Source organism: Lagenorhynchus albirostris, chromosome 18 (assembly GCF_949774975.1).
Source record: "Lagenorhynchus albirostris chromosome 18, mLagAlb1.1, whole genome shotgun sequence".
Taxonomy (NCBI): domain Eukaryota; kingdom Metazoa; phylum Chordata; class Mammalia; order Artiodactyla; family Delphinidae; genus Lagenorhynchus; species Lagenorhynchus albirostris.
Window position 1 is genome coordinate 75,187,706 of NC_083112.1, and position 22,297 is coordinate 75,210,002.

The window sequence follows — 22,297 nt, forward strand, 5'->3', positions numbered from 1 at the left end:
GGGGATAATTCTTCAAGATCTCCCCAGAGCTATGCTATCTCTTGCCGCCCAGGTGTGTTTTTACACAATCATCCTTAAGCCAAGGTGGCCAGTGCTCTTTGCCCGATGGCGCAGACTGTGTAGACATGTGAGCATAGTTACGGAGACCTGTCCCCCAAGAATGAGAGCTATTGCAACTTCTCCAAGAATGTTTAGCCTTTACGTTTGGGAAATAATTTAATGTTATTTATGAATTTGTATATTTCACTGTACATTTCTTTTTCCAAATCACTTTAAAATGCTGTTAACATTTTGTCCCTTCCAATTTAGAGACTGTACATTATCCTTTGAAGTCCAAAGTGAAATCTGGAACCAGGGAATTCATTTAGAAGAAGAAAGTCCTTAGTGTTTAAACTTGCCCCAAAGTTGTCCTATGAAGCATATTAAAGGAGCCCTTCGTAGGGAATACTGAAAAGGCAAATGAATAAGTTTCTTGCACCTACGCACTCAGATAAGAAGGCTGATCTTCCACTCCATCACTTGTCTCTTTTCCTTCTTTTTCAAGCAGAGTGAATTTTGTTTTCCCAATTGTTCAATAACCCTGCGTTTAATAAAATACTCCTCCAGACATTATGTGTAGTGCCCCAGAAGATGTTTTAGAGTATTTCTAATTCAGGGGTTCTTCATTTGATGACCCTTGAATATTCACTAATGTTTTGGACTTCATAGGGAATGAGAAAAGTAGAAAGTCTACACCTCAGTAAGTAATTATCTACTAAAAAGAGGCTTTTCATGTGATACAATTAAAGAAAAATCAAAGCATTGTATTATCAGATGTTAGATTGACTGGTACATGGAAAAGTGAATAGAGGGTTCAGTGCAGGCTAGGACTTATTTAGGCCAAAATTAGTCAAGAAGAGTTTGTAGGTTAAACGGGTTCAAAATGAATATCAAAGGATGCATACAAACTGCGTAAGTAACTTAGTGTGTATGTAGATAAGTGTATGGGTGGTTAGATTGTAGATAAGGACATGTTTTTTAAGAGACATATTATTTTAAAGGAATGTATGGGAATGGCAAAGTATGAAGGACAGCCTCCAAATTGAATTGACTCAAAATTCCTTTCGTCCTCTTCAGGAAAATTGACATTATGTGTTAGGTCATTGAAATACTTCAGATAATTGTCTTCTAGTTGACAGGTGTGTATAGATCGGCCCAACCATCAGAGTCTTGTTTCCCAGCTCCATCTCGTTTCCAAGCTCTGTCTCTCTTAGTCAGGCCATCACTGATCGCTGTACTTAACCTTCATCACCGGTGGAAGGTCATTCATGTGTCTGTCCCACCAGTTACAGGAAGCTGCGTAGTCCTTCAAATGGATTGAAGAACAAAGCGGAGAATACTTCACTGTTTTCATACAAGCACCCATATTACACATATGCACACACACTTAGGTGCAGTCACACAGACATCCACCAGTTCTGTCCATTGCTTACTTACAGTGAAGATATGAAACTCTTGTTTGCAAGGTCAGACTCTGGTGAGGTGAAACAGTATCTGAAAATCGGTGAGTCAGCCTAGATAGTTGTAACATATGCTGGACAGATTTCAAAGTGGTTGTTACCATTCAAGTGAATGAATTTGCAAAGATTTTACAAATTCCCTTTCTTAGATACCCAATTTCATTGATACTCATTAGAATTCAAAGCATTTCATTTTGATTAGAGAGAAAAAAATTTGCAAAAGGAATGTGAGTAACCAGATGCCCTTATGGAGCAATTAGAGCGTCCCATATAGCCTGCGTGTATGGAGACATCTCTGTCTATCAATCTATCTATCTGGATATATGTATATATTTCTGTATCGATACACATACATGCATATGTTATATTACTCTATCTTGCATTGCATAAAGAGTAATTTTCAAACTTCTGTGGAACAAATTTACAATTGCATTTTTTTTTACTTTACATTGCTGTTCTATGAAAATATTAGTATACATGCTGATGAGTATTTTCTGACCCTTATATTACATCTTCCCATTGAGGCACTAAAGCGGTGCTCAGCTGAGTGAGTGCCCTCCCTGCTCTGCTGACACGGAGAGGGTGGTTTTTATTAACCTCTACTTTCTTTCTAGCCATGCAGATCAATATTGTAAATTCCCTCCTCTGTTAGCCCCTCAATTGTCTACATCTAAGTTAAATGTCCACTTGTTCTGGAAGGAGACTTGTGAGGCTGTTTGAAGGTGAGGAGTCCTGTATCTGATAACCAGAGGTTGAAGAGTCTGGCAGAAAACCAAATCGGCCCCAACAGGCAGCAGGCTGTGGAAAGGGGATGTGATCAGAGAGGCCAGGACGGGATCAGTCAGGCAAGGCAGGCTTGATCCTGGTTCTGAGGCACCAGAGGATGACTAGTGAGGCTGCAAGTCTAGCAAGAACTGACTTTATTTATACCTTTTCTTCTTGACAACTCAGGATCAGTCCTTCTCTGCAGCCTTCAGGAAAGGGCCATTTAAGCCTTATAGAGTCCTAAATGATTAAACCAGATTATTGTTCTCCGGAGAGAAGATCTTGACTCCATCTACTCAGAAGCATTCATTATTTGTGATAGGCGATACTATAAATTTAGTTTCCAGCCATTCTGGGTTGGGGTGGGGGCTACCTGTGGATCAAGGTCCCTCAACCTGTATGTAATTTTCTTCATTAAAGTCTAATATTTTTAGCCCCCAACCCATAACCAGAGCAGAAGCAAAGACTACTTTGTCTCACGACTTGAAGTTGCTTTACAAGCAATTTGTGCATGTGATTAATAGCCTCATTTGGAATTTTTATAGCACCCTACCTAAACTGGTGGTGTTTGTAAAGTTGAGTTTTAATTCCATCATTTAATAAATTCTGAAAAAATGCAGAACTGTGAGGTTTGGGAATTATCTATCAAAAGACTGATGTAACAGATTCCCCCCAGATAGGGGTTGAAATGGAGTAGTATTTCACCTGTGAGCTTTCACTAGAAAAACTATTTTGAAGCTGTGTGTCACGCACATTCCATTTTTAAAGATATTTAATAATCAGTGCTTGTCTGTCACCAGGATCATTCCAGTTTCATATTTTTTTTTCCATTCTGGAAATAATTCAGCCTTATTTGAAAAAATCTGGTGTATAACGATGCTAACCTTTAAAAGAAAAAAATCGTGTTTTTAATCAGAATTAGCGTGAATAGTGAGCAGCTGTTTGGTGTACAAAAGAGAAAAAAGAATTTCTTTATTATTCCAAATTGCTTCTGAAATATTGTGTGTGACATTCAGTGAGAACAATTGTTCATTGTAAATTCTGAAAGATAATCAAATCTTTGTGCTTTATTAGTGTGTATGTTACGTAGCAATGAAAAACAACTTTCAAACGCGTGATTTCGTTTTGCACTTAATGACCATAATCTGTGAAAAAAATTGTTAACATTATATCTAATCCAATCTAGGTCTTTATTGCTACCATCATCACCAGCTCTGATGTTATATTTCAAGTATCAGATTCAGAGGACCCCAAACTGGTCCATGTGATGTCATAACACTGAGCTGAGTTTGGTAGAGTTGGGCAGAGATCAAGAAATTACAATCAATTGTAAATCACCATTATTTTTCTACTTTATCAAGGGAGTGGAGTTAATAGAGTCAAAATTATTTTCCCTCAGTAATAATGCCTGCAATAGAAGCTACTTTTTGTTTGATAATGATGGAAAATATAAAGATGCATTTCTTTGTGGTTAAATGTAGTTCTTCCAGTGTTTTGAGCATGAGTATGTGGTTTTCAGAGACAAAAACATGAGAGAAACTCTTAATCTGGGGCAATTATATGCATATACCATATACAGTTCATGCATATGAACCAGATTCTAAGTATTTTGATAAAGCTAAGAATAACTTTCTGGGGATATAGCCTCCTTTAACCCTAAAGTGGATTGGATGTTGCTTCTATATACAGTCCTTGCTCTATAATTTTTATCACACTACACTGTGCTAAGCTTTGTCTATATCTCACCAGACTATAAGCAGTTTGAGGGCAGGGGTGAAGTCATCTTTCCCAGTGTACCTCCAGTAGCAAGAGTCAAAGACTTACCAAATGTTTATGCAATGAATGAATAATAAACACTTTTGGTAATGAGCCCTTGATGTGTGGGGAGAGACGTGAATTCTCACAAAGGACTTTGGTAAGAGTTCTTACAGGAGGAGGGTTTAAGTTACTTCACAGTAGATTTTTCAGGCTCAAATCAATCATGTTTTCAATGGCGTGTTTTCTTTGCCAAGCACATGTCATGCTTCTCTGACACTCATAACATTATTATTTTCCTCTCCATGAGTAAATGGTGTCATAGAACTCACTTGTCTGAAGATGTTTGTTGAGTATGAATTATATAGAGGTGTGCGGTAAACAAAGAAATACATGTATTTAAGGAAGGTATATAGATAACGTACCTATCTTTGTGTTAAGAGGAGGGGACAGGTGTACCTAGATGGATAGGACTTTCCCCCAAGAGATGCTGTACAGCATTCGCATAAAGTCATTATTACTGTGTGCATCTGTGAAGACTTGTATTGAGGTAGGAAGAGAGAGCCTTGTTGTCTTTTTCGGAAGCAGGTATAGGTAGTTGTCTCATGGTTTTATTAGGAAACATTTCAAAACACAGGAAATCTTAAACAATAGACTCTATAATCCTTGTAGTTAAGGGGTATGTTTTAGACATATTTTTATTCCTGAAAAGCACTTAAAAATGGCACCTTGATAGCAATGACTGTCAATGATTGACTGTGGAATGAATGACTAAATGAGGACTATGCATTGCTGATAATGGCTGAAAATCCTCATTCTAATTCTTGGGAAGACAAGTTAAGGTGTCTATTGCAGTCGTTTGATATACAGCTAAGTATCATTTCCTTGTTACTGCTGATGGTACCTTTTTGTGGAACACCAACGATATCAATTAGAATTTGTATACGCATTTTTCTAACCTTCATACTAAAGGTTAGGACTTGCACTTGCCATCTGTAGGTGAGGGAGCTGAGGCTCTCGGAGGCTAAATCAGTTGTCCAATTAGACACCGTGGTGAGGGATAGAATCTAGATGTGAACTCAGGCCATTCTGGTCCAAACCTTGAACTTGTTCTACGTCATACTGCAAAAATAGAATGACGTCTTGGTTAAAATTTAAGTCGTGGCCAACCCAATACATAGGTTTGAATTTTATAATCTTTGGGTTTAATAAAGGCATTTCTTTTTGAATTTTGCTTAGTAAGGGAAGCTAAGACCTAGGCTTCTATCTTAGAAGGATGTACGTGGTTAAAACAGTGTTCATAGTTATCTTTCCAATGCCCTCAAAATTTGAAACACAACTTCTAGGCTATGTCAACTTGTTTTTTAGATCATCATTAAAAAGTATCAGTGTGTAAAAAAAATTGTCTTGCATTTATAAGCGACTTACCTATGACCTTTTCTTTGGCTAACGTGGCTATTGCATTGTTGAGTGTACTTATTTTTGTTGCAGTAACGCTTGCAGACCGTACATTTCTTTCTTTCTGATTCCAATTCGGTTAGAATTACTTTGCCCGCTTGTACAGTGAAATTCACTGCAGTCTGTAGAGGTAGCAGAAATCTAAATTTGTAAAGCTTTGCAAACCAAAAGCTTTTTGTGGAGCATTTAAGTTTTACATTCTGCTTAGAAAACCAAAAAGAGGTATTGTGAAGTATCATGTAATTTCTTCATTACGAGGGGCAGATCCTAAGACCTGGGATTCTAAGAGGTGGTTATTTTGAGATCCTGCTATCAATTTCCTATTCACACCCAGCAACTGGTGGCAACTAAAAATAATCGGCTCGGGGACCAGCTAAGAATCTGGTCACATTCGGCTCAGGGACAACGTGCAGAAATGAGATTTAGGGTCCCTCCTTCAGTCGCTTCTCTCCGGCCCCCTAATTAGCTAGTTTGCTGCCATCTGAAAGCTATTGAAAAGCCATTAACAGGCAGGACTCGGAGAGAGCCGCACTGCAGCACACCTCGGAGCCGGCAGAAGGTGGGTGCGTGTGAGCGCCAATTAGAGGGCACTATTCCCGGGATTGTGGCGCTAGGAGCCCTGTCAGTCAAGCGGCTACAATAGCACGTGCAGCAGTGGTGGCTGCAGACCCACGGGGAGGCTGATCTGAACTCCAGCTGCTGAATGAGAATGAGTTTGAAGCTTTTTGCACAACCGTGGAACAGAGCCTCGGTTCAATAATGCATCCCGAGGTAAACTGTTACCTGAGGAGAAGCTCTCAATAATGCATTTCCTGGGGACGACAGTTGTAGCTGAAGAGAATGCTGGAACCTGTAGCAAGATTTCTGTCTGAGATGGAAAGATGTCTCACTATCATTTTATCAAGTGCTGTAAGTAACCTTGCTCTTTTGCTCAGATGGTTATTTGTCTTCTTAAGATATTATTTTATGCAGATGCCAGCCTTAAGGCAGGTCTGCTGCCATGCCACATCTGCATGCGTGACATAGAACGGTGACTTTCAAAGGTGTTTTACATGCTAAACGAATTTCCTCTTAATACCGGGTTCTGAAATAATTCCAGTGTGATCCAAATGCTGATAGTATAGAAATCTTTAAAACTCTGGCTTTTTAAGAAAAAGAAACACACCCAGAGCAATTTTTAAAAACAATCCATAAAAAAGAATTTGATAAGGATATTTCCAGGTGTCAGCACATGTTAATGAAGTGTTTGCATACAAACTTAGTTCATTAATATATGTCTGAGGCCATTCAGTTATTATTTTATTCTCGAGTTTTACTGCCTGTGTCTATGCCTAATGCCCAACTTGTAAGCTTCATCTCTGGGTTTATCCTTTACTGTAAACTTTCATCCTTGCATCAGTCACCTTGCCGTGATCAGGGACTGGGGTGACATCTGTACCAAATACTCTGCACTGATGCCAGTATGGTGAAAAATAGTTTGGCACTGGCTTTTCTCATGGGTCCATCAAGGATTTCTTCAATGCCTGAATTTTTAACAGGATTTTCTGAGCTAGACAAAAGCTGCATCTAAACCTTTTTTGGATGGTAATAATGAAGAGGGAGACATTTTTGGTAAAAATGGCTCGCTAGAGATGCATTTTTTCTCCTGTAGCACTTCTGCAAAGTTCTATACATATATGTCATTGTCTTAATGTGACAGGTGACATTGGTAGAAAATGGTTCCCTCCTAAGATGAGGGTTTTGTTGGCAGAGGACATAACAGTGTTACCTTGGAGTAACATCATTCAGGGAACACATGTTTGGAAAGGATCTTGAGTTGTGCATTAAAAGGGAACCTACAAAAACCTTGGTGATCAAGAAGGGGACAAGATTCCCCTTTTTCTTGTCTTTTGTGGGGAATGCGTATAGGAATAAAAACTCTATGATTAATGAAAATTAAAATTCCTTGCTCTTCAGCACACCCAGGAGAGGCATGTTTTTGGCTTGCAGGACAATTTTGACTCCAAAAAGAATTCCCTTGTAAAATCACTTGCTTGTAAGTTTGAAAATTAGCTCTCTAATTAATAAGAGTAATTTGTTACGAGGTGCAGCATATTTAGGAATTGTGAGGGGTCTTTGTTTTAACCCCAGAAATCTTGGGGTTCTCGTCGTGGTGAAATGTACCTAGGACCGCACTCTTGGCTGGTTTTGTGTTGGCCCTCATGTTTTACTGCACCAGCAGAATGTCATTATTTCTCCTCTCTGTGCTTGTGCAGAGGAAACTCCCGGAACCCTCTGCACCATTTCTACAAGGAACCTGGGTGCTTCTAGGCGGCGTGTACAAACCTGGTGGGAGGCAGCCGCGAAGCATGTGCCGAAGCAGAAAGGGACAGGGTGACATGAACTTGGAGGTTCAGGGAGCACTTGGTTGCCAAATATAGCATGAGACTGCCCTTTCCTGCCTTACTTTTGTTGCAGCCGAGGTATTTGAGTTTAGAATTTCAGAAAATGAGAAGAAGTGATGATGTGTGACCCATGGAAGCATTTGAGAGAATTCTTGCAGTCCAGGTGAAATCTAAAATTAATGAATAGTGAAATGATCCAAATACCTGATGAATTTATCAGAGTGATTACCAACTTCCTACTAAAGATTCGACTATGTCCTAAGTTCTGTGTTTGGCAATAGCTATAAAATGGAAAAGAAGCGTGAATATTGTCAAATGCTAACTTCTCCTCAGGTGGAATGGTACAGCGTGCTGAAAGGAGTTCAGACATGATATGTCATCCTGTGCCACTAGTCAAGGGACATTGTGCAGTATTGACCTCGGTCTTGAAGAATGAATAGAACATAGAAGGAACAATGAGGGCATTTACAGCATCAGAAATGTTTATTGATAAGGATCATAATTCACAGTTTAATCATTATTCCTGATGCAGAAGGTGTTACCATACTCTGTCCCCTTGACCTTGATGTTAGGGTGATGGGTTGGCGAGGTTAACTGGCTGCGCCGTTCTTCACACTCCATTCCTTCCTCGCATGAGCTCTGTGTCTTCCACGGGCCTGTCTTTTTTATCCTGGCCCTTGTTGGTCGCCGTATCACGTGTCCACTTCCAAGATGGGCAGCAGTACCGGAAGTGGATCAGTTCCAGGGAAGGAGCCAGAGCTTCTGAAAACGTTCAACAACAGAGCCACATGGGATCCTAGGAAGGCAGCCTTAGGGTGGGATGTTGGGAGACCAGTGAAGAGTGCTTCCAGGGAACTTCTAATCATCTAGGGAAGTAGTCATCAGTCATCATTTAATGTTAAAGCAGGTATATACCGAAAGGTCTAAATGCCGATTTCAACAGTAGCTGCTAACTCTGCCTTATGGAGTGATCAGTTATTACAATTTAATTAACTGTAATTATAATTATAACTGGTTATTATAATTACAATTAATTAGAATCAGCCATCAGAATAATAATCACAGTTAAACATTTATACTTAAATATTTATATATTAATTATGACTAATTAAATATAAAATTCTTTATATGATAATTATAATTATCAGTTACTTTAATAAACTATTGTATATTTTAAAAACTGTCTACAATGGGCATGTTTTACAATCAGGAAAACAAAACTTTAAGACAGTATAAGAGACACTATTCAAAGACAGAAGTGGGTCAGACTCACATCACCACCCACAGTCCTTCTTGACTCCATGGGACCTGGCTTTATTCTAACGTGTACCATACATCTTATAGAGAAATGTTCAAAACTAGAGTCTAAAAATGTATTGTGGAAGCACGTCGTAGCAGGAAGGTTTAGGAACACCACAACAAAACGTGCTGGTGTTTCCTGTGTCTCTGTGGCCCGGAAGGATCTTCAGATGGGTCTACAGTGATACTGAGATAGTGAGATTCTGAGTTGTGCCTGGTGAGGGTGACCTGTGAACTTGGCCGGAAACCTCAGCTGAGGTCCAAGCAGAAATGAAAAACTAAGGAGAAAATGAGCTCTAGGGAGTCATGGGCTCCCAGAGTTCTAGTGCCTTGTGAAACCTTGCGCCCACACTTCTGGTTTCCTCTTAACGAACTGGAGCTGAAGCTTGAGGTGTGCCCCATGAAATTCCCTTCTGTGCTTGGGAATGAAAGTGTTGGAACAACTGCACCCGGCTTCTCTCTCTCCCGGTTCAGTTCTTCTCTAAGTATGTGGGGTTGGAGCAGCCCTCTTTGTGGTAGAAGGAAGGTTAAAGTTATTTAAAATGAATAGACCCCAGAACTTCTAATTCACTCACAGCAGCCGAGGAGGAATTAGACCAGAAAGGATGCTATTTTGCATATTAAACACGTTTTACAATATATCAAGGTCACCTCATTTTTGTTTTTCTGGTCACTCATTCTCGTAAATGCTACTTCTGCTAAGACGCTTTCCCAGATCTTGCATTGATTGTCCGTGCTCTTCACTTGTTTGAAGACCTCCAGCTCATTGAAACACCACCGTGCTGCTCCCATGCCTGCCTTGTCTCCCTCAGCCTGCTCTCTGCCCATCCCAGATCCAGGGTCCATCCCTGAGGCCCCTCCACTCCCTCGACCTCACCTCCCTTTGTTGCACTCAAGGGACAAACGCCTAACCCAGGTCGAACGCAGCTTTCCAACTTGTCTGTCCTTATACCTCAGCAGTGGACGATCCTTGATGTCAGAGCAAAGGCAGACAAATCTCATTTTAGTTCTAGACAGACGAGATCCTCCCACACTCTTACCATGCTTCCCTGGTTGGCATGATTGCTCAGACCTAGAGATTCCCTGGACCGCCCACCCTGAGAAAACAGAAACCGTCAGATGTTAACTCCTGCGTCTTCCCACCATATGTCGACAACGGTGCCAGCGAGTTTCTCTTTGCTCACTTCTGTTCTGTAGTCCGGAATTGTTCGTCCTCGTACCCAAAGCCAGTGTGCTCTGGACTCTACCTGGTTCCTCCCTCCTTCATTTACCGTTTTCTCTCCTGCATCACGGAGCTCTCTCCACTGCGCCATTTCCATCAGTTTGCAAACAATTGAACAGTCCCCCTTGACCTCCTGTTCCTTTCTGGCCACCACCTCATTTCTTTGTTTTCATGGTCACACCTTAGAGAAATTGACACACATGACCTCTGACCCTCATCAATGTTTTTACTCTCCCAGTTGGTCCATTCATTACTTCACTGAATCCACTTTGGTTAAACCACCTTGATGTGGTTAAATCCCGCGGACGTTACTCCTTCCTCGCGTGAGTCAATTTCTCACGTGGCTTTACTTCTTGTTTTACAGCTCTTGGGATTTTTCCCCTAAGTCCCTGGCATCTTTTCCTCTGCCCCGTTGCCAGCTTTCTCTCTTTAGAGTTTGGCCCTGACACTTTGCAAAATCCCTGGTGACCGCATCCGTTCCTGTGGTTTAAACACCCTCGATATTTTCTCAAATATGTACCTTTAACTCAGATGTCCCCCCCTTCTTCCTTAACAACATGGACATCTTTTCTGGCTAATGAAGATATATCTAAGCATTCTCTTTTTGATAGTTAAGTAACATTCTTTAGCATTTGTTAAACCATTTATTTATAAACTCTTTCCTTTTCGATAAGCATAAAAACTTACTTTAGGGCTTCCCTGGTGGCGCAGTGGTTTAGAGTCCGCCTGCCGATGCAGGGGACACGGGTTCGTGCCCCGGTCTGGGAAGATCCCACATGCCGCGGAGCGGCTGGGCCCGTGAGCCATGGCCGCTGAGCCTGCACGTCCGGAGCCTGTGCTCCGCAGCGGGAGAGGCCACAACGGTGAGAGGCCCAAGTACCGCAAAAAAAAAAAAAAAAACCAACTAACTTTAGTATTTTTGGCTTATATTACTGGAGTATTGATTCACAAAAGCAGGGCTGCTGAACCAAATGGCATGTGGATCTTTAAGTATTGTAGAAACTGCCAGATTTCTTTCCAAGTAGCTATAGCACCTCAGATTGCCACCACTAGCAGAGAATGTGCATCTCTGCATCTTTGCCAACCAGAGATGCTGCTGGTTGAAGATGCGTCTATCTTCAAACGTTGTCAACTCCACGGTGGAAATATAGTTTCTGACAAGGCTCTGTCTTATTCTACTGACAATGAAAATGTTTTCCCCATTTTTATTAGGCTTATTTCTTCATATCTGTTTTCATTTTTATGTTGAATTATTTATCTTTTTCTTATCAACTTTATATAATATTTTATATTAAGAAATATTCTTATTTCTCTGGATATGTGCTGAAGAGAGCCTTCCTATTTTTTTCTTTTGTCTTGGTTGGCATCTAATTTTCTTGTCATTGTATAGAAACGCTGGCTCTCTTGTCTATTACAGATTTTGGTTTTATTTATTTCTTTGGGTTGTCTGTTTCTCCTGAAGCTAAGTGATTGATCTTTTCCATGTTATTCTAAACTTGAATTCTTACATTTTTTATTCTAATCCTTGTAAAATTAAGGTGTTTGTGTGATGTAAGATGAGGATCACTTTTTTCTCGTTACACTGATCCATTTGTCTAGTTCTTGGCCATACTCTGTTGGTAACTGTGTCTTGATAGTAACTTTAATATATAATAAGGCAAGTCCCTTCTGATATTTTTCATACCGTTCTTAGATATTCTCAAATATTTACCTTTCCTTTCAATATTAAAATTATTCAACCTGTCTTAAATTTAAAAAAATCCCTGATCAGGTTAAAAAAATTGCTCAGAAGTTTAAATGTAATAGTGTATTAGAATAAGGTCTGTAGATCGATAGTATCTATAATTCAATTAGTTTCAATATGTAACACAACTGCTCCAAACTTACCTTTAGAACAGTGTATTGATAATCTTTATATGACTATTTTGTATATGTGTAAGAATATTTCATTATTTTTTCAACATTATTTTATCAAACATTTTTTAAATAAAATAAGTAAAGCTCTCATCTAGTGATAAATCTAGGACTCATAAAACCAACACAATTAAGAACAAGATAGAAATCACTAAATGTGCTGCTAAAGATAAATCTTTAGTGTAAGCTATCTCTGTCTGTATCCAAATCTAATACCTCTCTACCTACCTATCTATCTATCATCTACCTTTTATATCTATATCTATCCTTCCTGTGTCATCAGTTGTGAAGTAACAAACCAGAGTTGAAGCCTATGTATAAAATGATAAATCAGTATAGTATATATCTATTGTTCCACATTTGACTGTACTGTTCACGTATTCCACTTTTATACAGACTCTTAGGAGTGTCAAGGCTCCGTGTGCCCTGCCGGTCCATCCAGGATATATCTTTGCGCATTTCTGCAGTGTTGACCTTGCATTATTAAAGGCTTGTCATTATATCTGGAGGGTTCCACACCCACGTCCTTACCTGGCATCTGTTATGCTAATGTGATACGTTCCCTTCTGTAGGCTCTTTGGTGAACGAAAGGGGACTCTTTATACTTTCAATGGTTGACTCGCACTTAGTGTCCTTGAGGGGCATAAGCGTGCTCTGGCAACTAAACTGAGCTGGGTGGATTAATTTATTTTCATTTTCCTTCTGTCTTATTCATTCATTAATTCAGATATTAATTAATTCAAGAAATATTTTTGAACTCCTAGACTTTTCCAAGCACTGATCTAAAGGCTAAGGATACAAGGAGAATAGAGCTAGCTCACATCCCTCACATTTTGAAATTCCCATGCCAGTGATGAGACAGAGAGTAAATAAGTAAACAGATGTAGATAAAAATGTTTGGGGGCTTCCCTGGTGGCGCAGTGGTTGAGAGTCCGCCTGCCGATGCAGGGGACACGGGTTCGTGCCCCGGTCCGGGAGGATCCCACATGCCGCGGAGCGGCTGGGCCCGTGAGCCATGGCCGTTAAGCCTGCGCGTCCGGAGCCTGTGCTCCGCAATGGGAGAGGCCACAACAGTGAGAGACCCGTGTACCGCAAAAAAAAAAAAAAAAAAAAAAAAAAAAAAGTTTAGTATCAGCAACTGATGTGAAGAAAATTAAAAAGTTTAAAGATCTCATGGGTGGCCTGAGAACAGAACAATTTTAAGGGACAATTTTAAATAGGTGGTTAAGGGACAGCATCTCTCAAGAAGTGACCTCTGAGTGATTGAATAAGTGAGGAGGTGGGATGTGAAGATGTGTGGGAACAGTGTGCCCAGCAGAGGGAACAGCAGGTGCAAAGGCCCTGAGACAGGGATGAACGTGGTTCATGTGGTTGATTCAGAGAATCTAGGCTCTCAGAAATCAACTGTTTTGTTTAAAGTTTCATTAATAATTTCCAAACTTAGAAATAAATACTTTCAATGTTCTTATTTATTTTGATGTTCTTATCTACTCAAGTTAATATCCCATAATTCCACTTACCTCTACTTCCAAACTTCTTAAAAAAGTTCTTTGTGTCTGTCTCTCAAATGTCTTGCCACCCAATTACTGCATTTTAGCTTCCATACCATCACTGCATTGAGATGTCAAACTCTCTTTTTTCTTCCCCATTTATCTGAGAATATTTGTCTAGTTCAGCTCAGCATGAGTCAGAGTTACAAGGATACTTTCTTTCAGGAACGCAAAATGCAGGAAGACTTAGGAGGTTAGAGATGGTCACCTCTAAAAGGAAAAGGATAGAAAAGGCAGTTTGTGGACAGAGATGTGGTCTCAGAAAAGTCGTTTGCTTTTAAGATAGGAAATAGTTGAGTAGGTTTTAGTTCACTGTATCTAATTCCTCATCTTGGTAAACTCAAATCCATCTATGCCTCCACACTTGCCGTCATTAAGGCTATGTGTTGGGGCTGTTTTGTGTTTTAAAATCTTCGGGCATAGTTTAATCGCTTGAGAAATGAAAATAATGATAACAACAACAATAATAACGTTGATGGCAATGCAGATTTAGAAGAGCTTTGACAGAAAGGAAACTTTGTTTTTTCATCAGTTGTCATAAATCAATTCATGCTAGAATAGTACCTATAGTATCATTGATTGTTACAGGAGAAGGACCCTTTTTGTGCCGTGCTTTGAAAACTTCTGTTCCAAACCACAGTTGCATTATGTTTTCCCTTCTAAGGAGAAAGCATCGTACAACTGCAGAGTCCATTTAAATGATTCTTACACTGTTGGGTTTTAAATTGACTTCTGTCTTTAGAAAACTACCCACAGCTGCTTATGGACAGTTCAGTAAATATGTTATCTCCACAGATAGTTGTGGTTAAAAAGGCTACTCAGGAGCTTCCCTGCATCATAAAGCGAGATGATAAAATGCAAAAGGGAAATTATCAGTGGCCCCTTCTAGAACCACCCTCAGTTCTGTTTAGTTCAGCTTGGAAAGGTCTTTTGCTCCTAGGATGTGGTCGAGGGAAGGATAAATAAGAGGCAAAAAAGCTTCAGGGTCTTTTGAATAAGGAAAGATGAAAGAAGCTTGAATTATTTATTATCTGGAAATGAGGAGTGACAGGAGAGACAGATACGAATTAATGAATGGTTTTGTGGAAATCAGTTGACTGTTCTTCAATCAGGTAATAAAAGAGGAAACGCTCACTGAAGTGAGCTGAGAACAAATATGAGATTGATGAAGGGTGCCTCTTGGTGTGTCCTCTTTTAATCTTATAAAATTAAGTCAATTCTGTGGAGCATAACTGAGGGGAGAAAACCATTTGGAGGCTGAATCGTTTCCTAAATTTCTAGTTCATTGTTATTTATCTGAATAACTTTACTTATTAGATTAGCTTTGGGGGGACTGAGTTGACACCCTTTCCCCAGGGCACTCACTCATTTGTCCATCACGCATTCATCCACCTCTGCAGTCAGCACTGGGTACTGGGTACATACATCCCTCGGTCAAGGTCAAGGCTTACCTACCCCAGGTCTAGGCTGGGTCTGGAGGCCCTCAGGCAACAAAAGACTGATCCTTACAACAAACCTGGTTTAGGTTAAAACCAAACTTACATTAATAACATTGGACACATATTCATGACACAGTAATATTTGTTAAATGAAAATGAGTGATCAGTAGTAATCAGTTCACATAATGACTGTCATTAATATTCTGTAACAAAGCCATGTTTTCACAATTTTTGTCTTTATTTTCCCAGTATCCACAACAGTCTTCTCTGCTGAAATGGCCTCCTTGTAAGGTTTAGTATGGACGCCCCTTATTTGGGCTTTTCTTGACATTCAGGGATCTCAATCTTGCCCACCTTTGGTGAGATTTCCTTATACTACCTTCACCAGCAAACCTCCCACAGAATATGGGGCACTGTCTGAGTTACCAACAATAATTCTGGGGGAAAGACCTCCAGCTTTTCTGCAGTGCAGACACGCCAAGTAACAAAGAACAAAGACCTACACGGACAGGATCACAGGAGGACAGTAGCTCAGGAGGCTGGGAGCAGCGAAGAGGACGGGATTCAGCCCCAAAGGACAGTGGAACCCAACACTCCCCATCTCACCCTTTATCCCCTCTCAGTCCTTGCACGCCTCCACCTTGACCCCTGCTGACCACGTGAAGATGGAGGAACAGGAAAGGCAGAATCAGAGACTCTAGGCTTCCGAGTTCAGACTGAACAGGGCGCAGGGATCTGAGGGTTCAAGAGGAGGCAGGAAGCCCTTCTTAGGAGTGTTTCCAAGGTCGAGTACTCACTCCCAGCCTCACTGCCGCTCTGCCTGAGACTCAGGCTGACTGTATGTGGCCCGTGTCCAGGGCTCCATGTATTTCCTGAATCCCCAGTTTGTGATCCCAAGTCTGTACGAGGAGAAAATGTTAGTTCCATGAAAGGAAAGAGGAAAATTAGAAAGAGGAGGGGCTTTTTCTGTTTGTGTGCTTTGTTTTATCTTGGGTTTAGTGGCACATGTGAGGGAATTTTTGTTCTCCATCTTGAGCACATACCATGAAGCTTTCTGAAGTTTGGAAACATATTATTGTAAAATAAATAATATATAATAAATATCCAATATAATATAAAGTTGAACCTTTCCTCCCTCTACTGTGGAAATAAGGTGCACATTCATGGCAGAAGAGAAAGGAAGTGTATGGGTAAAAGGAATGTATCGTTTATCAGGAAGGAAGAAAAAATCCTCACGGACTAGTATATTTTATGAGTCTCTTGGTTGCCATCGACAGAAAATCCACTTGTAATAGTTTAAGTACGAAAGGGAATTCATTGGCTTTCATATCTGGAAAATGGCCCATATACCTGGAAAGTCTAAATTAAAGTGGCTTCAGGTACTCCTGGACCTGGGATCTGGGGATTTAACTGCTATTATTGACTCTCTCTGTCTCTATCTCTTTTTCACCTCTCTCTGTCTTTGCCTGTCTTTCTCTGTCTCAGAAAATATGAGCCTTATACCTACTTTCCAGTGAGTTGATATTAAAACAATGACTGGGTCTTTTTTTTTTTTAAAAAAAATCTCCGAGTGTCCATCTAGCAAATCTCATGGAAGGATCCTGAATTGTCCCTCTAGGACCGTATCCCCACACTAGAACAGTCACTGATCCTCAGTGTAGCGGCCATTGTGATGGGCTCAACCTAGGTCATGTTTTCAATTCTGTGGGCAGTTAAATTGGACAACCTTTTTAATTTCCCCGCTAGGACCACATGAAGTGAGTTAGGAGAGGTGAAGCCCAGAAGGAGGGCTCCCAGAAGAAATGATGGGCCACTCTAGGTAGTTAATGATACTTTCAGATTTCATATAATGGAGTAGCCAGAAGACAGAAATGAAGATGGAAGGTATGTAAAAGTCTGGGGTTAAGTTTGTACAAGGCACTAATTAGTAGTAATCTTCCATGGGCAAGGTGGAGCCTTTGATGATGGGTATATACGTTTTGACTAGTTGTAATAGCTATACCCTTATTGTGTGTTAGTTCTGAGATGAACATAATTTTGAAAAGTCTTCCCAGTAGGATGGAGCAGTGAGTGACCAAAGCCAAGGTTGTTTAATGTGATCATTTTGGACACACGGATGTTTATTTGTGAATTTTACTCATTGTTCTGACATAGGTTTTCAACCGACATTGAAGAATCTCTTTCATCTGTATATGTCTTACAAATTAACGTGAAGGGCAGTGGTAATCACTTAAAAACACAAAATATAACCTAGAAACTTACTTAGCCTAGAAAGGTTAATAGAAATTTTAGCATCCGAATTTTCCCTAAAGTTTTCCCTTTAAAAAGAAAGGGGAGAACCAGACTCTATTAAAGCCAAAATTAAATATTAAATGTGAAATTCATATTTCAGGGTTGAAACTATTTTATACCAAAGTAATGTCAGATATCAAATATTTTACATCAAACTAACATTTTAAATAGAAAAATTGGCAAGACTCAGGAAAATGATGAAATAAAAAAAATTATTTACAGCCATGAAATTAGAGTTGTATGGACACATACACAAGCTTTTGCATTAAAAAAAAGAAATTTAAAGAGGAGCTATTAACATTACTAAAGCACACATAACGTGTGCTCATTGATCTTGACCTTGAAATACACAATGTTCATTTTAGAGTGCTGTTTCAGGACTCAGACTAAGGGCATCCAGGAAGCTGCATGACTGACCGGTGGGGTCCCTGAGCCAGTCACAGCTTCTGTTTCCTTAGGAGGGCACTCGTGTGTTGAAATTGGCAGGAATCCCATTCTAAGACAGTCTGAACACCAGGGAATTTGTCTATTAAACATATCACCTGGCAGGAATAGAGTGAGCTGAGCCTCTTCCGACCAGAATTGAAGATACTGACTAAGGATGAAATGTGTAGATGTGGATTCAGAGCAGAAGACTGTTTAAAATTTGAGGGCCCCAAAATGTGTAATTGGGGGTAAAGGGTCTAAATCTATTGTGTTGATTATGAGTCCAAAGAGAGCTTCTCTCTTGAGCTACACAGGCATTCAGCCTTCTCTGAGGCTGTTTTAATGTCACGGCATTGCCCTTTCTTGGAAGGGTTAGGGCAGTGATTTCAGTTCCAAATCTCGGAGAAATCCAGTGGCAGGGACATTCAGGAAAAGACAGGGTTTGTTTTCAGCAGTATGGCAGGGCGTTCCAGGCTTCTGAGAACAGCGTCAGTAGGCAGTTCTGATCTTAAAGAGGCTAGACTTCCCCAGAGAAGTTCTCATTAAGTGTATATGATAAGAGTTGACATCCAGAGATGGGGCTGTAAGCCACCTGGCTCTGAAGATCCTGAGTGTAGCTGAGTTGTCTCTGAAAAGAAGCCTGGTCATTCAGTGCTCTAGGTATCAGGGTAAACCAATGTGCTGGGTATCAGCCCATGGGCATGATTGCGGAACTGTTGATGACACAGGACAAAGAATTCATGACATGGTACCCTCCATGAACCATGGATTTGATGAAACATGCAGGTTCACTTGGATAATGAACCAGGAACATCATCACCTTAGGGTGACAATCTTCAGTTTTATTATTTCCCTGGAACAAATCCTGAAAAGAATTATGACTGTAAACCTATTTCCACTGAAAAGTTATTTATCATAATCAAATCACTTGTTATTAAAGAAATATGATAAAAATATTAAAAGTAGAAAAGTGTAGATTGATGTGTAAACAATAAATATACTTTAGAGTGTGCAGTAATTTTTGTGTCCTGTGTATTTGCTTCATTTCCATTTTCATTTAAAGAGAAAACATTTTTTCACATTCTTTCATTAGAAAAGTATGCCTTAATAATTGGATGGAAACCCCAGAAATGGCCTCTTGATACATAAATTAAAACATAAAATAGTGAGATGAAAGGTATTGTTGATTTTCTTGAGAAGAATTTAAATTATTTAAGTTTATTTCTCCATTTTTCAGAGAAGTGTTTCAGTGCAGGGTTATATGAGACAGGCATTGTCGACCTAAATCCTGAGATATTTTAGGGCATAACATCTATATCTTCCCCAAATATAACTTCTTTGTACTATTTTTTGCTCTGCAAAGAGCGATATGGACCTGCAGCTTGATTACTAGGATGTTAAAATCTAGCACTTTTAAAAAGACTTCCAAGCTTTAAAAGGGTGGTTTTTTAGGGTTCTGGGGGAGTATGTTGAAATTGATTATACTCTTGTCTTTGAAAATCCTCACTGTTCCTTTGTTTCATTGTCATTGTATATGCAGTTAAGATATCTCTGGAAGCATGTTATAACAATTGATTCTGAGAATGAAATTTCTGCTAGGAGAGTTGTTGGGTGCATAGATGTAATTGTGTGTGTGTGTGTGTGTGTGTGTGTGTGTGTGTGTGTATGTATGTGTGTCTGTGTGTAACACCTGTGTGTAAGCATGTTAATCTCCTTCCCAGGCAACTACCTTCCTGGAATTCGTAGAAAACATTTGTGTAAAGTGGAATCAACAATGTTTGCAAGTAAATTTTTCACAAAATACTTAAACTATGTGTATGTTTTTAAATCTCCTGTGATGCAGTGCTTTGTGTCATCTTATTCTCTCTCTTTTTTTCTACTTCTTTTATTGTGGTTAAAAAAAACTGTAAAATAGAATTTACCACCTTAACCATTTTAAAGTATCCAGTTCAATAGTGGAAGCATATTCACATTCCTGTGCCATAGATCTCCAAAATGTTTTCGTCTTTAAAATCTGATTCTCTATACCCATTATACAACAACTCCCTCTTTCCCTCTTCCCCTAGGCCCCTGGTAGCCACCATTCTACTTCTGTTCCTGAACCTAACTTGGATCCCTCGCCTAATGTACAGTAAAGTCTACCTGCTGACACCAGGTTGTGGTGAAGGAGAGTATAGCCTTTATTGCAGGCGCCAAGCATGGAGAATGGGCAGCTCATGCTCAAAAGATCCAAACTCCCCAGTGGCTTTCAAGGAAGGGTTTTTAAAGGCAAGGTGAGGGAGGGGGTCTCAGGGTGCGTGATCAGCTCGTGGACAGTCTTCTGATTGTTGGTAGTGAGATAATCGGGTGGTATTTTGGGAGTTAACATCATTAACCTTCTGGTTCCAACCAATCTGGGGTCTACGGGCTTGTGGTCAGCATGCAGTTAACTTCTTCCACCTGGTGGGGCTTTTAGTGTCTGCAAAACAACTCAAGGATATGTTATCTCTAGCCCTTGAGGAGGAACTAAAGGTCCTATTATTATTTTGTCTTGCTTAACTGTTTTGCTTTGTTTCTACGTTTTCTCACTTCTCCGATTAAATTTATTCTTTGGGACTCAGGGAAGGCGTACGACACTAAAGCTTCTCTAGAAACAAGAGGTGGGGGACACTGGGGGAGGGGTCTGTCTCCTGGAAGCCCCCTCAGGGTTCTGCTCAGTTTCACTTTGTTTCTATGAATTTGACTACTTCAGATGCCTCATATAAATGAAACTATGTAGTATTTGTCTTTGGGGGACTGGCTTATTGCATTTAGCATAATGTCCTCAAGGTTGATCCATTTTGTAACATATGATAGGATTTCCTTTCTTTTAAAGGCTGAATAGTATTCCATTACATGGAATATACTTATATATATTCCATATATATACATTTTGTTTATCCATTCATTTGCTGGTGGACATTTAGGTTGCTTCCACCTCTTGGCTATTGTGAACTGTGCTGCAGTGAATATAGGTGAGCAAATATTGTTTGAGATCCTGCTTTCAATTCTTTTCGTTTTATTCCCAGAAGTGGAATTGCTAGATCATATAGTAGTTCTATTTTTAACTTTTTGAGAAACCTCCATACTGTTTTCCATAGAATCTGTACCATTTTACAATCCCACCAGCAGTGCTCAAGGGTTCCAATTGCTAATTGCTTCCACATCCTTGTCAATACTTCTTATTTTCTGGCTTTGTTTTGTTTTCTTTGGTAATAGCCATTCTCATGGCTGTGAGGTGATATCTCATTGTGGTTTTGACTTGCATTTCTCTGATGAGTAGTGATTTGGAGAATCTTTTTATTTGCTTTTTGGCTATTTGTATATCATCTTTGAAGAAAAGTCTGTTCAAGTCCTTTGCCCAGTTTTTAATTTGGTTATTTGATTTTTGTTGCTGTTGAGCTGTAAGAGTTCTTTATTCTTTTTATATTCTGGGTATTAGCCCCTTATCAGGTACATGATTTATAGGCATTTTGTCCCATTCTGTGGGTTGCCTTTTCACTTTGTTGATTGTGTCCTTTGTTGTGTAAACGTTTCTGTTAGTCCCGTTTGTCTATTTTTCATTCTGTTGCCTGTGCTTTCGGTGTCACATCCAAGAAATTATCACCAAGTCCAATGTCGTGAAGCTTCTGTGTTTTTCTTCAATGAATTTAGTAGTTTTAGGTCTTATGTTTAGGCCTTGACTCCATTTTCTGTTAATTTTTGTATATACTGAAAAATAAGGCTCCAGCTTCGTTCTCTTGCACGTGTGTCTTATTATTTCTTGTGCCGCTATTATTTCTAGTTTTGAACACGTACATCATTAAGTACGCTCAGTGTGTATAGATTCCGTATCTATGAAAAAATTTTTTCCTTTCGGAGTAAACCACAAAAATTAATAGAAAATCAAAGTAAATATAGGAAGCCTCATATGTCTTAGATTGCATCCCCTAGAAGCAGGTTCTGAGGGGGAGATTCAGGAGCATATCACAGTCTGTTGAGGGAATGCTCAGCAGGGAGACTCCATCAGGGAGTGAGGGAAGCAGGGCACGGAGCAGACAAGAGTAGCAAAGCCGTGTAGTCTTGTGTAACGTCTGTATTCACCTCAATTCACTTTTCTCTAGGGTGTAAATCACATCATAGGGTCGTTTCCCCTTGGGTCAGCTGGACGTGTTTTTGGACCTCTGTGGAGGGCATTCAGCGACTATGGCTCATGCTATGTGGGTAGAGTCTTCCACTCCCTGGGAGACTGAGCCCAGCAGGGAACTCTCCAGGGAAGAGGAGCAGCCAATACTCA

General features: G+C 39.8%; 1 protein-coding gene across 1 annotated transcript in view; it reads left to right on the plus strand.

The window, feature by feature from the left end:
- The first annotated feature begins 6,291 nt into the window (after positions 1–6,291).
- The window catches only part of MYO16 (myosin XVI), a 427,643-nt gene continuing 411,637 nt past the window's right edge, over positions 6,292–22,297 (plus strand). Inside the window, exon 1 of the mRNA XM_060128880.1 lies at positions 6,292–6,386. Coding sequence (XP_059984863.1) covers positions 6,359–6,386 — 28 coding nt within the window. The 5' untranslated portion in view covers positions 6,292–6,358. The remainder of the gene's footprint in view (positions 6,387–22,297) is intronic.